The 14,056-nt window shown below is 35.7% G+C and overlaps 1 protein-coding gene across 1 annotated transcript in view; it reads left to right on the top strand.

Moving 5' to 3' along the window:
- The window catches only part of IPO11 (importin 11), an 83,683-nt gene that overhangs the window by 46,672 nt on the left and 22,955 nt on the right, over window positions 1-14,056 (top strand). Inside the window, exons 24-28 of the mRNA XM_085043379.1 lie at window positions 1,547-1,626; window positions 2,230-2,310; window positions 4,635-4,730; window positions 6,251-6,364; window positions 7,280-7,401. Of these exons, the coding sequence (XP_084899505.1) occupies window positions 1,547-1,626; window positions 2,230-2,310; window positions 4,635-4,730; window positions 6,251-6,364; window positions 7,280-7,401 (493 nt within the window). The remainder of the gene's footprint in view (window positions 1-1,546; window positions 1,627-2,229; window positions 2,311-4,634; window positions 4,731-6,250; window positions 6,365-7,279; window positions 7,402-14,056) is intronic.

The raw sequence follows: 14,056 nt of genomic DNA, 5'->3' as shown, positions 1-14,056 counted from the left end.
CATTTTTTTATTGCCTATTATCAGTTATTACAGAACAGAAAGCTATGGGAAACTTAATAGTACTTCATGTTTATATGACCATTTATTTACAATTTGTCTACTTGCTTAAGTGTCTGAAACTTCAAATATGGTTGGATACAGTAAAAAAAAACCTACAAATGCAGACCTCTAAGGAGAACACAATGTGTAACTTTAGTAATATGCTCCTAAAGCTAAATTCATAGGTATTCTGGAATCTTTTGATGAGCATATTGGATTGATAGGTGATGTCTTTTCAGGCCAAGACACATAAGTACTCAAAATAAATTATAACAAGACATGACCTAAGTGCTGACATGTGAATCTGCTCATAAATGCAAAGCTGTCCTATGGCCATGTCAAATTGAGACGAACATTAATGTTCTACGTAATGGGTAGGAAAAAAAGAAAAACAACTGAACCTCCCCAGAATTTTACAGATGTTATAACATAACAGCAGGCATGGTCATGGTTCTCTGTTATCTGATACCTTTTTTGATAGAAGTTTTTATATATAAATACCACTAGGTGTAAGCCACACGTGCATAAAGGCTGCTTTCATCTAAGCCATGAGGTCTTAGCTAGCTGCTGATGTTAGTTAAATCTGGTAAAGGAATTATATTTAAAACTCATATAAAAGTATTTTCCTGTTGCGTCTCCATGATTTTATTGTATGTTTTAATTAAAGGTTATGGAGCCAAGGTCCACTGCCTTTACCAAGAATAGTTTGTATCCCAGACTGATTTTAATAAAATGTAGCCCTTTGAGGCTTTTTGGTCTTTTGCCTTGGTTTTAGGCAATGGGGACTTTGTGCACTAGTATCAACATCTATGTAAAACTTTGAAACCTTTTGTTTTGCTGTGAGTTCTGCTTATACATGTTCCAGAGTGATTTTTTTTTTTTTTTTTAATTGAACAGTCTTGTGGGCAGTGCCTGAAGATATATCTTTTTTCTCTTCAAGCTGCTGCTGTATATCATCGTCTGTGTATCTGTCTCTTGGATGGTTGTGCTCTCCTTACTGAAATACTCAAGTTATGCCCTACAGCTCAGTGTGCTTCAGCTCAATGCCATTTGATGTGGCATCTGGGTCAGAAGAGCAGAACTACAGTCTTTATTTCATTCTTTCTGCTCAGCATTTGCTGATTCAATGTGAGAGATCATTTATCAGGAATTGCAAGTCTCTAAAGTGTGTGTTTCATTTATTCTGTTTTTAATATCTTCTTGCCCCAGTATCACATCCAAAACCTGACTTTTGTTTGGTTTTTTTTGTTTTTAATTAGCACTGGCTTTTGACGTCATAGGACTTCTTGTGCTTCCATTTGAGTACAAGAGCTGTTGTCATTCCACTTCCGTAACTCTCTCTTCAGGGAGAGAGAACCTGATTGGCACAGGATCTAAGATCTTTTTTCTCCTTGTTGATGTCTGGTACTGTAGGCTGTGAGAGGAAAAGGACTTCTAGAACCAAGTCATTTTGGTTATGCTTCAGTTTGGTGATCAGGTTCTGAATTGCGATTTCTGTTTTTTCCAGAGCTGAGTTCAGAAAACTTCAAAAATTGCTTTAAGATCATCAATGCTTATATTTTCTTGTCATCATCTGAATTTTTGCAGGTATGTTACTGTTGTATAAAGATCCATATTACCACCTCAGTTCCTTACTGGCAAACTGTTTTTTCTCTCATCTCAGAACTTACCATACACACAAACATCTATACTCTTATTCATTTATGTGTATACAAGCATACTATCCTGTTGTTAGCTCTTTATGGTGCACAGTGGACACTCAAATCAGATTTGAGATATATTGTTATTTAGAATTAATGCTTTGTGGATTGATTTAGTAGTTTGTCATTGGAAAAGGTCCTATGTTGGGTAATAATAGTTACTGTAATTATCCTACCAGATTGGAATTATTAAAATAGATTCAGCAAGAGTTGAACTAGAGATATTATGCCTAGTTGTCACACCTTCTTAATTAGAAAATTCTTTGAGATTGATTGTTTAAAAACCCTGCAATGTTAAAAACTCAACAAAATGCTTGGATTAGATTTTAATTAGTTTAGGAATGACGAACATTTTAGCAGATAAGATCTTTGAAGAGAAGCTGGGTCTCTGGACATATGTAAACCCTAAAGAATTGAAAATATATATTTTGAAATATATACACATGTATAAGATGAGTTGCATTGTACCTTCTTTTTCATTTTATTTCAGATGTATGCTGCTGACTTATGCCGGTCATTTTGTGAGCTTTTGAAGGACATAACTACTGAAGGTCAAGTTCAAGTTTTAAAGGTGGAGTATAATGAAAATAATACCCAGATATTCAGCTCCGTACATGTAATGTTTTTAAGTAGAATCTAGAACTTGTAGAAGAAATCAATGTATTTAGCTGACCTTGACATTGCAGTAAGTGGTGGTTTAACTACTTATTTAAAGTCTGTGCCTGTTGTAAAGACCTGATGTGTCTAGAGAAAACATGTGTCTAGACCACGCTGTATGTACGTGGTCTCAATGAAATTCCTTTGCGTACCATGTTTGCATTTGTACCATGACAAAAGTTCAGTCTTTGCCTTTGGCATCAGTTGGCTGCTGAAATGGCCAAAACTGCTGAAATGGAGTTGCGAAAGGTTTTTTCCAAGTACCAGAAAGTTATGTTATCACACTGCCTTCAAATGCTATTGTGAAACTCATAAGCTTTTGAAATATTAACAATGATACTTCGAATGTGTCTTTTGAAGAATTTCAGGAAATACAGTTGGAGTATACATTGAAAGATACCTGAGTAGTAGCTGTAGTGTGCTGCTACTGCTTACATTTCCAGTGGCTGCACTAACAGGGGGCTCTGTATTGCTTATGAAAACTTGGACTTGAATTTAAGTAATTGTAAATGCAATGGAGGATATAAATTGGATCCTACCTGTCTCTGGTGGGCAGCACAACTGCTTGGATCCAGGACAGAAAACAACTGGAGAAGTTGATAGTTTTCCCTGTTTGTAGTTACTGCTGTGAGGAGCTTAAGAGCTCTAGTTGTGGAATATAAAATGTCAGTTCCAGTCTATCAGTGATATTATTGAAAGTCTATAGTTGGGCAAATGTTTTATGCAGCAGCTTTTAATCAGATTTCTAAAACAGAATTATGCTGCTAATACAGAATCATTTAGTCACTTGGGTGCCAGTGTGGCCTTGCATTAGCTGCAAGATTTGTCTAGTATACTTGGAACACTTTCCTAGTATGCCCTCTTGATTCCAAAAGGGTAACTCAGCTATAATCCTTGTAAATATTTTTAGAAAAAGCAGAAGTTTTGTCTGGCTTCAAAATGCTGACATTTTAAGCGAAGAAAACATATAAGCATTGGGATAAGCATTGGGAACAGAAATACCCCGGGGTGTTCTCTGAAATAGTTTACCACAAAGAGCTCTGGCTGAATTGAAAAAAGACATCAGAACAGTAAATGTATTAAGGTTGAAAAATACTAATTTGGACTGATAAGACAGTTTATTCCAAGATTGCTGAGGCTTGATGTGACTTGGTTTTCTAATTATCTGACACAGACAGTAAAAGGTTTGAAAAGACTGTGCAAGGAACAAATGAGTTGGCCAAAACTTCCAGTACCCAGAAAGATGAATGGGGAAAAGTTATGTTTACCTCTGTATATAATAAGCCTCTTTTATACCTCTGCATATTAATGGTCTGCAAAATTAAGAGGCATTGAAAAAGGTGAACTGCATAACATTTTTCTCAAGCAAAAGGAGTGTTAAATGAAACTAGTAGGAACAAGGTTCAAAAAGGAGAAAAAGTATTCAGGAGAGATTGGACAAGAGCACAGAAGAGTAGGTTCTTGTGGATATTCCTTGAGGTGGATGAGAATGGAGACTTAAGAGTGTTTAAGTGAGGTACCTTTATGTGCTTTATACACATCAGTGTGTTTATACATGTGTGGTCTGCCTTTACCTGGAAGAAGTGAGCAGCCCTCAGCCCATTATTCTCACAGCCTCTTCCCATCTCCATCTTGGTACAAGGGGAGAGCACAGACATCTGGGCAGAAGAAAAACTGAAGAATGCGAGTTACTTCAGGGACATGGATATGGGGGAAGAAAGGAGCTGAGAAACAAAGGCTAAAGAGTTTAAACACTGGAAACCAGAGCAGGTTTCCAATGTGCTAGAATAGCACATCTGAGACCACACCTGCAAAGAGCTGGTAGGTCCTAATCAGTGGTTTCACAAAAAAGTGGCAAGAGAGAGCAATGTAAATAAGTCCTGCACTGCTGGTGCTTTGCCTTGCCAACCACCTTAGTCTGCTGCTTTTCCGGGAACCCTAATGAGGTACCTTCTTCCAAACCACCTCATCAACTTTGCTAGGGCCATGGGGACGCTCATGAGGTGCTTGGCTAGGTGGGTTTCATTGGGATGTCAGTTTTCACCAGGTCCATTTCTGCAGATGAGGTTTGCAGAATACTTTACTAGAATATAGTTCAGCAGTCTGGGGTTTGATGGTATTTAATGGTAAACATCCTACGAGCACTTTATATGTGTACACCAGTACACATGGTTTTAAAGCTTCAGTTAAGATTTATGAATGCACTTTACTAATTGTCTAATTTGCTTATTTCTTAAGGTTGTTGAAAATGTCCTAAAAGTAAACCCTGTGTTGGGTCCTCAAATGTTTCAACCCCTTCTGCCATCAGTATTCAGGGGCATTATAGATGGGGAGGTAAGAGTTATTTTAACTACTCTCTACTTTTCCATTTGAAAATCACAGTACCTTGCATTACCTGACCCAGCTTTTTCATATTGATGTTCCATTTTCTCTTGTTTTGAGAGTATCTGATCCGTTTTTGACATCTGTTTTAAAAGTTTGTAACACAGTAGCACAAGATAAAAAGCCAACATATCTGTCACTTGTTTTGTCATGTAGTGTTAAAAAAGCAGTACAAATTTTATTTTGCTGTTCCATCATTCCTTCACTATTAATACTTTCGAGGGCTGTAATTCTATGCCTAGTTGAATGCTAGATAGAGATGCTGGAGATATTTTTTTTGTTTGTTTGTTTGTTTTTTAAAGACACATAAAATTCCTTTTTATCTGTACCTGGACCAGAGAAAAACAAACTCGACCAGGAGAAGATTGGCTTGACCTTCTCTTCCTAATTGGCATATCTAATATGAAGAGCTGAAGGATGTGACAATGCTTTGTGTGGATAGAGTCTTTAAGATTTTGCTGGCTTAGATGTCTTAACTTCTTCCTTTTCTCTCTTTATATTCAACAAAATTCCATATTGGATGAAAATGAGTAAAATCCAATATACTTTAACCTCTCGCTTCTAGCAGGAATCAGTGGGTTGAATTCCTCAAGTTTTTTGACATCTTCGATCAAAATCTTCACTTTTTTCCATTTGAAGACTTTCAAATATCAGTATTTGGCTCCAATTATTGAGTTAAATAAGATTTCCAAATTTAAGCCATGTAATACTATGTAGCAAAGTACTTTTTCCTGTACAAAGAACAAAGAGAGTGGATTGTTAAAAAATCTTCTGATTTGAGACTAAAAAATTTATTATACCCTATTCAAAATGTATTTATCTAGGTTAGCATTTTCAGGTAAATGCTGGCATTTTGTTTTGCAATGTAGAGTTTTACACAAAACACAGTTATACTGTTGTATGCTGAATTTAATAGGAAACAATCCATAGCTTCTTTTAAAAGTAATAACCAAAGATAATTAACTAATAAACTTATTACTGTATCCAGTTAATTTTGAAACATCTGTAGGTTAGTTATTGGCAGATATATTATAGTTTCTATCTGAAAAAAATAACAGCTTCAGAAATACTTAGTGTTCTTAATGTTCCAAATTACTGCTTATAATTTCAGTAACCATAACCAACTTCAAAAGTAATTTTTTAACAGTACAGTAAAAACTGTTAGCTCCTTAAGATACAGATATTAAAATTTAAAGTAAAATCACCTTGCAAGTTGTCATGGCTGTTTGGAGGAAATTGAATTTGAAATTGGCATGGTTTTCATATTGTAAGAACTGAGAATTCTCGTAAAGTCCTCTGCTCCTTCAGTCCTCTGTTCCTTGAGACTCTTAAATTGCAATTTATAATTTAAACTTTAGTAAAAGACATAAGGGATGCATACAAGTATTTTCCATGTATTGCTGCTCTGTGTGTCAAATGTCTTTCTTTTAGTTAAACTAAGCACCTTTCATTTTGGTTTATTTTTGTTTCAGAGATACCCAGTGGTGATGTCTACTTATCTGGGGATCATGGGTAGAGTTCTGTTACAAAATGCAAGGTTTTTTTCATTACTTTTGGGCCAGATGGCGTGTGAATTGGGTCAGGAGGTAAGGTTTATTGTCCTTTTTTGTCTTTTTGGGTTTTTTGTATCTTGGTATTTCAGTAGTATTACATAGGGGAGCCTTGCTATCTTTTGACCTGAAGAAACTTCTCTCTCTGTTATCCATGCTTGTTCCTGCCCAGTTCACCTTGAAAAGGGGTTCTTCATCCTCCTTTTCTCTTTTCCCTGAACACCCTGTAACAACTTTTACATGTTCCTATAATTACTTAAAACATCCCATTAAATTTTTTGTACAGTCCCTAAAGTCTCTTCCTGCTGCATCCCACAATTGGCCATGTAAACCCCCTTAGTTCACATGCGACTGTAGGATGAGAATTGCTTTGTCTGTGCCATCTTGATGGGTCCTGAAGGATGGAGAGTGTTCTAATCCTTCTCCCCTGAGTTTCTAGAGAATCAGGTTCAGTGTGCTACAGTTTCACTGGTGAGTGTACTGAGGTTCTTTTGCTCCAAGTGTTATATCTTTAAGTGAAATTTTAGTACTTTTCTTTCCTAGGGTATAATGCACTTTTCAAACAGATACAGACAAGTTTTTGATTTTGGGTTTTTTTTTGTCACCCATGTAGGTAAAACAGAGCAAGTCCATGCGCTTTGTTTGTATTATACAGTTCGGGGAAACCTGTCTGAATAATTCACTGCTCTGAATTAGCTCCCTCTCCATAAATTAAATGCATTCCAAATGTCTAGGTTACAACTAATGGTATGGAGGGTTCAGGGCCTGGAAGCATTGTCATGGAAAATTTTAAAAATACCTGTTACTTGCCACTTCTGTCAGGTATACAACTTTATAGTGTCTTTCCAAGACTAAATAATGATTCAGTTGGTAGAAAAATTAAAATAAGTTATTTTCTAAACATGCTGATGTACTCATAACTGAAAAGGAACGTTGTGTTTCTCATTGCAGTTGGACCAAATTCTTGGTAACATGATTGAAATGTGGGTTGATCGGATGGATAACATCACTCAGCCAGAAAGAAGAAAACTTTCTGCTTTGGCGTTGCTTTCTCTTCTGCCATCATTGAATAGGTAAGCAAATGTGCAGTGCTTTACATAAGAATGCTTCAAACGCCCTTGGAATGGTTTTTAAAGTATTTCACAATTCTGCAGCTAAATATTTCAATACAAGTAGCTTTTACTCGTTTTTTTCCCCCCAAGAAAAAGTTAAAAATATGTAATTTCCATGCTACATTATATTAACTTACTTGGTTTCATAGCATTATAGTAACCATTCTTCTTTTTCATGGTAAATGTCATTTAGTAAAAGTGAGGAACCAGCACTGTGGATTTTATAGTCGAGTCTCATACTAACATTGAACTATCTGCTTCTCTCATCTGTGATTGAGTAGTTGCTTTAGTTGGCATGTTAGTATTTTAGCTCCCATCAATGGAACAATGTTCAATTTTCTTTCCTGTTGTGGGTGATCTGATCTTTCATCCTGTTTTCCCTCTTTATGACATTAAATGGAAGAGTTGCTGTGAAAGAGTGTGAAAGAGTTTTTTGCACTATAGATTCTACAGCAGGCAGATTTTACTATTGTCCTTTCAGTAGCCATCATCATTGCTGGATATACACAGAAAATGAAAGTTTTAAATGAAAATGCTGAATACACTGACTTCTAAGTTGGCATTACTAGAATTCATATATGACACAATTAGGAGAGAGTTCAGTCCATACTTACCATCGGATTATTCTAATCTGACATTTGGGAAGACAAGACTCCATGAGTTTACATTTAGTCTGCTGGATTTCCTGAACATTCTTAAGGTTTGTCTGTTGGAAATTTAGATGTTGCTCCCAAATCTTAAAGCTTTGTAAGGGTCTGTAGAATATGCAGTATCTGTCAAAGCTGTGTAATATGTAGTCACTACCTTAAAAAAAAAATCAGGGAACACTTAACATGAAACTTAGAGGCTTTATTGCTTTTTATATGCACAGAAGATTTTTTTTTGTGAGACAGATAATCAGGATAACCATCTAGCTAAAGGTGAGCCAAGCAGCTGCTTTATGAGAGGTTTTTTTCCCAGTAAATGTAACAGTGTTATGTTGTTTATAAGTATATTTGAAATGTTTTTAAAGAGGTGTTAGCTAAAATTTAAGGTGCTGAACTACATCTGTCTTCCTCTGAAGTTTATTTTAAAAAGAGGAAGGAAAAAAAAAAAAGAAATTCCTTTAGATAACCATGTTATTTTGAACTACCTTCAGCTGCTCCAGATTTCCTGCTGTAAAAGCCAATTATTTCTGGCAGTCCTTAACATAATAAAACCTTCTGCAAGTGACAGCTTTATTTTTCAGTTACTCAAATGGTTTAAGAAAGCTGCTTCTCAAATAAAAAGTGTCTCTTTAGTGGACGTATTTATGTCAAAGCTATGAAAATTTCACTTATACACTTGACAGACTGCCAAACATACCTTCAGACAGAATGTGTGAAATTGATTCTGTCAATTGATTGTTTTTTTTACTAGAACAATGTGAGTCACTCTGGTTTTGCCATGTCACAGGGATCTACACATGCTTGCTGCCTCCTGCATCTAAAATTTCTGTTAAAAATAAGTTTTCTAAAGCAGGCTTCTTGTGCAAGTCCATTAACACAGTTGAAGCAAAAATGTTTTAAATATAATACAGTAATTAATCAAAAGGTTTTGATTAATATAAGCATTTCCAAGAAAAGCTAAAGCAATTTTTCCTGTTGGAATGCCTCACTAACCAGGTTCCTGATTAGATTTTACGTTGGATATCCAAGGTCAGTTGAAGATTTCTCAGCTGCAGAGGCAGAAAAGTATTTTGTCTTCTGAGGATGGTTGATGGGCTGTCTTGGGGAGGCCAAGGTATGGGTGAGATTCCTCCCTCAGCTTGCTGCTGTATCATGGTCAGGATTGGTAACACTGGCAAGCTCAGATTTTCAAGGTTCTGCTTTAAGGAAAACAGGCATCTGTGCTGTGTCTGGCACTTTCTGAGGATTTTTCTCCTTTTGCCTGTTTCTTCCTGTAGCCTGTAGCTGAAGCACTGGTTTATTTCAGAGAGGAAAGAGGGAGTAGACAAAAATGGTGGGGGAAAAATGAAGATAATACGTATTCTCATTCTTCCCGTAGAGTTTATGGGTAAAATGTTGGGGAAAGTATTAAACAGTGACCTTTTTTATTCTCTCTCCAAACTATAGTAACGCTTCGTAGATTTTAGGTGTTTGTGTAGTTAGTGATCATGTTTATAATTACAAGTATGTGGAACTTGATACTGTCTGCATTTTAGGGGAAGGTAAAACTTCCATCATTATTAATTTAAAATCATTGACACAAATAATTTTCTGTTTCAAGTACAGCACCTTTGACAGAGTCATGAGTGAAGGATTTTAGAGCAGATAAAACAGGTTTCACTGCCGAGCAGTTGCTCACAGTGGCTCTTAGGCCAAGTAGTTTGACTAAGCAGATTATAAAGTGACAAATTATTAGCCACACTGTAATTGTCTTGTCTAGGCAATACCATCCAGAGGTAGATGCAATGGCATGCTTTTGGTACTAACAGTGTGCTGCGTTTTAATCATGTATGCATGTCCTTCAGTCTAGCATCCTGTTTATCTTCCCACAGCTGCACATCGTGTTAGTGGTTAGAAACAAATATTAAAAAAGAAACAATGACTGCTGCTTTCCTGATTAGTGTGTTGCAGCACCTTTTCATGGAGCAGCAATTTCCTGGTATTACTTAGGGGTTTGCCCAAATTAAAACTTATAATTGACTGCATTTGCTGTCTAAGTGTGGTCAGTCAGTGTTAGGGGTTTGGGGGGGGTTGTTTGGTTGGTTGGGGTTTTTTTGTTTGTTCTTTTGGTTGGGGTTTTTTGTGTTTGACAAATGTATGCATTGGCAATATTTTCCATGTTTTATATTTTTACTGCCTGTTTGTCACTCATATCCATCCATGTGCATTTTCATTCATTTATTAAAAAACTATTTCATAAAACTGGTTAAAGACCTTTGTCTTTAAAGTGTTGTATTTAATAGTAGGGTCCAGTAACATGATTCAGGTAGTAAGGATGCACTTGTGGAGTTACAATATCTCCATATTTAGTACATGAGGAAAGTATGGATAGACACAGTAGCTCTAACAGGGAGGGTTGTTTGAAAAACACCAAAGAACTTGCAGTTTCTTGGAGGAAAATTGTATCTGAACTAGTGTGAGACATGATATGTGACAGCAACCTGGATGAGTAAATTCGCAAATGTCGTGATTTCCTGGTTTAGTTCAGTCATATTCCAGCTTGTTTACAATCTTAATGGCTTGTTTGTGAGCATACAGCTTCAAGAGTACTCTTCAAGATTGAGTTGAGTTTTATTAGATGTGCCCTTAGTCCCTAAAATAGTGTGTAGTGAATATGGTCAGTAGCAGCATTCTACCTTTTATTTATTGTGGAAAAGGTGTGGGCCACCACCATTAGCTAGGCTTCTGCATTTTGAGATCTTCAGCATCCTTTGTAGTTTCTGATGCCAAAGTGGCTAAAATTCTACTATGTCCCCTTCTCCTATATAGATATATAGATTTGAAAGTACTTAGGTTGCTTACTATACTGCAGTGTCAATTAGTATCATGTCAGTATTACAATGTTTTGGAATGTCCTTCTTTGGTGATATTGAAAGCTTTTAATGATTTTTTAAGCAAAGTAGATATCTTTTTTATTCCTCCAGTTATTCTCTGTGTATTTCAGTGGAACACAACACTGAAAGAGGCTTAAGAGTGACAGGAACATTTATTCTCTAATAAAGAAATGGAAACAGATTTTGGAAAGATTATAGTGTCAGTGATCAGCCTAGTTTGGTGTGCTACCTAACCATGCCCATGGTATCATTTGACACAATGTTGAAAGCTAAGCACTCCCCTTTTGCAGGTGAGTGTTACTTCCACTATGTTTGTCACTCTTGAATGGGTTATGCCAAGTTTGCTTTCACTCAAAGTCAGTGCTTTCCAAAATAGGCCACTAATTTTGGTCCTTGAGGATGGGCTCGTTTTTGGTGGACCTACCTGTATAGAGTGGTACCACTCTAGGAAACTCTGCTTAAAATACAAAGTATTTTAATTCATCTTTCTTTATTTTAATTTGTGGTACATGAGAAATGGCAGTTTTCATTTTACCCCTTTGAGTCAAATGTGGCGAAAGGGTTAAGAGGTTCTTCAGGTTTCTAATCATTATGTAAATGAATGTCTGCTTTTTCTCATTGTGTATCAAGTCTATGTCAGCCACTATGAGTTCTGCCAGTTAGATAATTGGCATTTTGTGAGTGTAAGTACTTACAGTATGCAATTATAAATCTTCATTAGGTTATTATGGAGTTTTGCCCCTGTCATTTGTTAAAATTACTTAGTTAGAAATTTTACTTTTCCTCTCAAAAAGTTGTCTATATGTAATTTTAGTAAATGCCAAGAAAGTGCCTAATAAAATGTCATGTTCTCCTCAGGATAGTTATGTCCTCTTTTATAAAGTCAGAATTTCTTACATAATTACTTGTACATCCTCCTTTCTTTATAGGGAGGATACTCTGAAGCTATTTTATCTTCCCCTCCATTTTTTTAATCCCTCTAGTTAAAGGTATGCTCACCCACGCCTCTAACAGACTATTAGCATTTAAAGGAGCTCTTTAAATTATGGTTTTGCAGTTGTCATCAGTGTTTGGCCTTGGATTTATTTAGCTTGCCTTAAAGGTAACAGTGCAGTTTTAATGATAAGAGGGAAAAATGTGGTTTTGGTCTTAGTCTGACGATCAGAGTCTGCATAATTCAGGAGGTTACATGAAGCACTGCCAACTTCCTTAATTGCATGTCACATTATGGCATTGGTGAAAGGATGCACTCATTAAACTTTTCTTGTTCACCGTCTCCATCAATTTTTCTTCTACACTTGATTGTTAGTATGGACTGGTCAGAGCATAGCATCTTTTCCCCTAAGACACTTAAGCCTTGATTTCAAGGAAAAATGTACCAAGTGATGGCAAGGAATTATGTCACTAATTGCAGCTAAACTGCTGCAAAAAAATAAGCTGCAATCATAATGGTTTGGTTGCTGCAACTAGCTTTCTTTTTTTTTTTTTAAAGAATTTTGGAAGTCTTTCTTAAAACTATTCTACATATGATTTATCCTAAATTTTATCATTTTAATTATATAAAAGACAGCAAAAGAGTAACTAGCTTTCTTCAAACTCTTTGCAGTGTATGGTTTATACGTTTGCAAATTAGATATTGAATAAGTAGTGACTGAAGTATAGCATATGACTAAAAATGGTAAAAGTCACACGACTAACAAACCCCAAAACGTAGATTTACGGCTGTTTTTGCACCTGGGTTTTTTCTGAGCTGTTTTGGTACATCTGCTTATCTGTCTGTGCTATACTCTGTGAAATTTGAGCTTGCCAAGGGAGTAGCTGAGATTTTTTCAGTGACTTTCAGTGCCAGACTATTATGATAAGATGCCAGAAGTGATTAACACCACAATCCATGTCCCTACAAGAACTTCTGCAAAGAAGTACTGTCTTGAAAAATAATGTTTCATATTCAAACAATTTAATGAGAAAGGGTTTAAAACAAAACATGAGGTTTTGATATTAGTAAAATGCCTAAATATAAAGAATACTTGCATTTTTAAGAAACAGTTTTTGTATTTTGTATGTGGTATTCTCTGTAGTAGTTTTTAGGAACTGTTGAAGTTTTCTACTTTTGTTAAATATTTGGAGCTATCAGTTGCTAATGCCAAGTGTATGCCTGTCCTGTCTCCAAAACTAGCAGGCAGAGTATGTTTTTTGCAATTGGGTTTAGTTTTGATAAAATTTCTAGAAGTTGAAATCTGGGAAATTACTTTGAGTTCTTTGGACCTCTTGGTTTGAACTGCACTTGTATTGAGTACATAACTGCTTTTATAGTTTTAAGGCAATTTGCTAAATATTGCCATGATGGGTAAAGGCTAAAGCTGTAGTGTTACTGTCAGCATATCAAATCTGTGGGTTACATTAATGGCCAAGCTTTTTTATGTTACTGTTTTGTTCAGAAACTTAGTGGTTGTCTGTAGACGACCTAGTTTTCTGAATAAGGAGAAGAAATTAATTCTATGAGTTTCTCAAAGTGTACTTTTAGTTTCACAAGAGCTTTCCATATTACTTTACTACAGTCTAGGGTCAAATAAGATTTACAGAATGGAAATTTATTTTCATATCCACAGTAGGAAAAATAATTCTGTAGTTTTTACTCTGTGGAAGATAAATTCTCAGTAAATGAAGTAGCAAGTCGAGATTTTTGCTTAAATAGAAATATTAAATACTAGAAGGAATCTGCACTATTTGAGACAAAAAGAAATTTTTAGATAAACTAGATAACGAGAAACAGAAAAGTGTTTTGCGATCTGATGAGTTAAGGTGTCAACAGTTCACCTGCCTACTGGATGTTACTTAAATGCACTTAAATCTCTGCTACCCAAGCAGTAGTTTAGTACCTGAATTACCTTGATCTATGGTCACATCTAGAGATGATATGGGCATAAAGAAGTAGGTATTTGAAAAAATGAAGTTACACAATAGTCTACTTGTGGAGGATAAAAGTAGAAGGAAGACCTGCAAGAGCAAATACCTGCTAAATACACAATAGGAGGGCAACAGATAGATAGTTTCACTCTTTCAAGCTGAAAAGAATAATTATAGTGCTAAAAATTG

This window comes from Lichenostomus cassidix, chromosome Z (assembly GCF_008360975.1).
Source record: "Lichenostomus cassidix isolate B80296 chromosome Z, HeHo_3.0, whole genome shotgun sequence".
NCBI classification, from domain to species: domain Eukaryota; kingdom Metazoa; phylum Chordata; class Aves; order Passeriformes; family Meliphagidae; genus Lichenostomus; species Lichenostomus cassidix.
The sequence above is the reverse complement of the archived record's forward strand: the minus strand, read 5'-3'. Positions and strand labels throughout refer to the sequence as shown.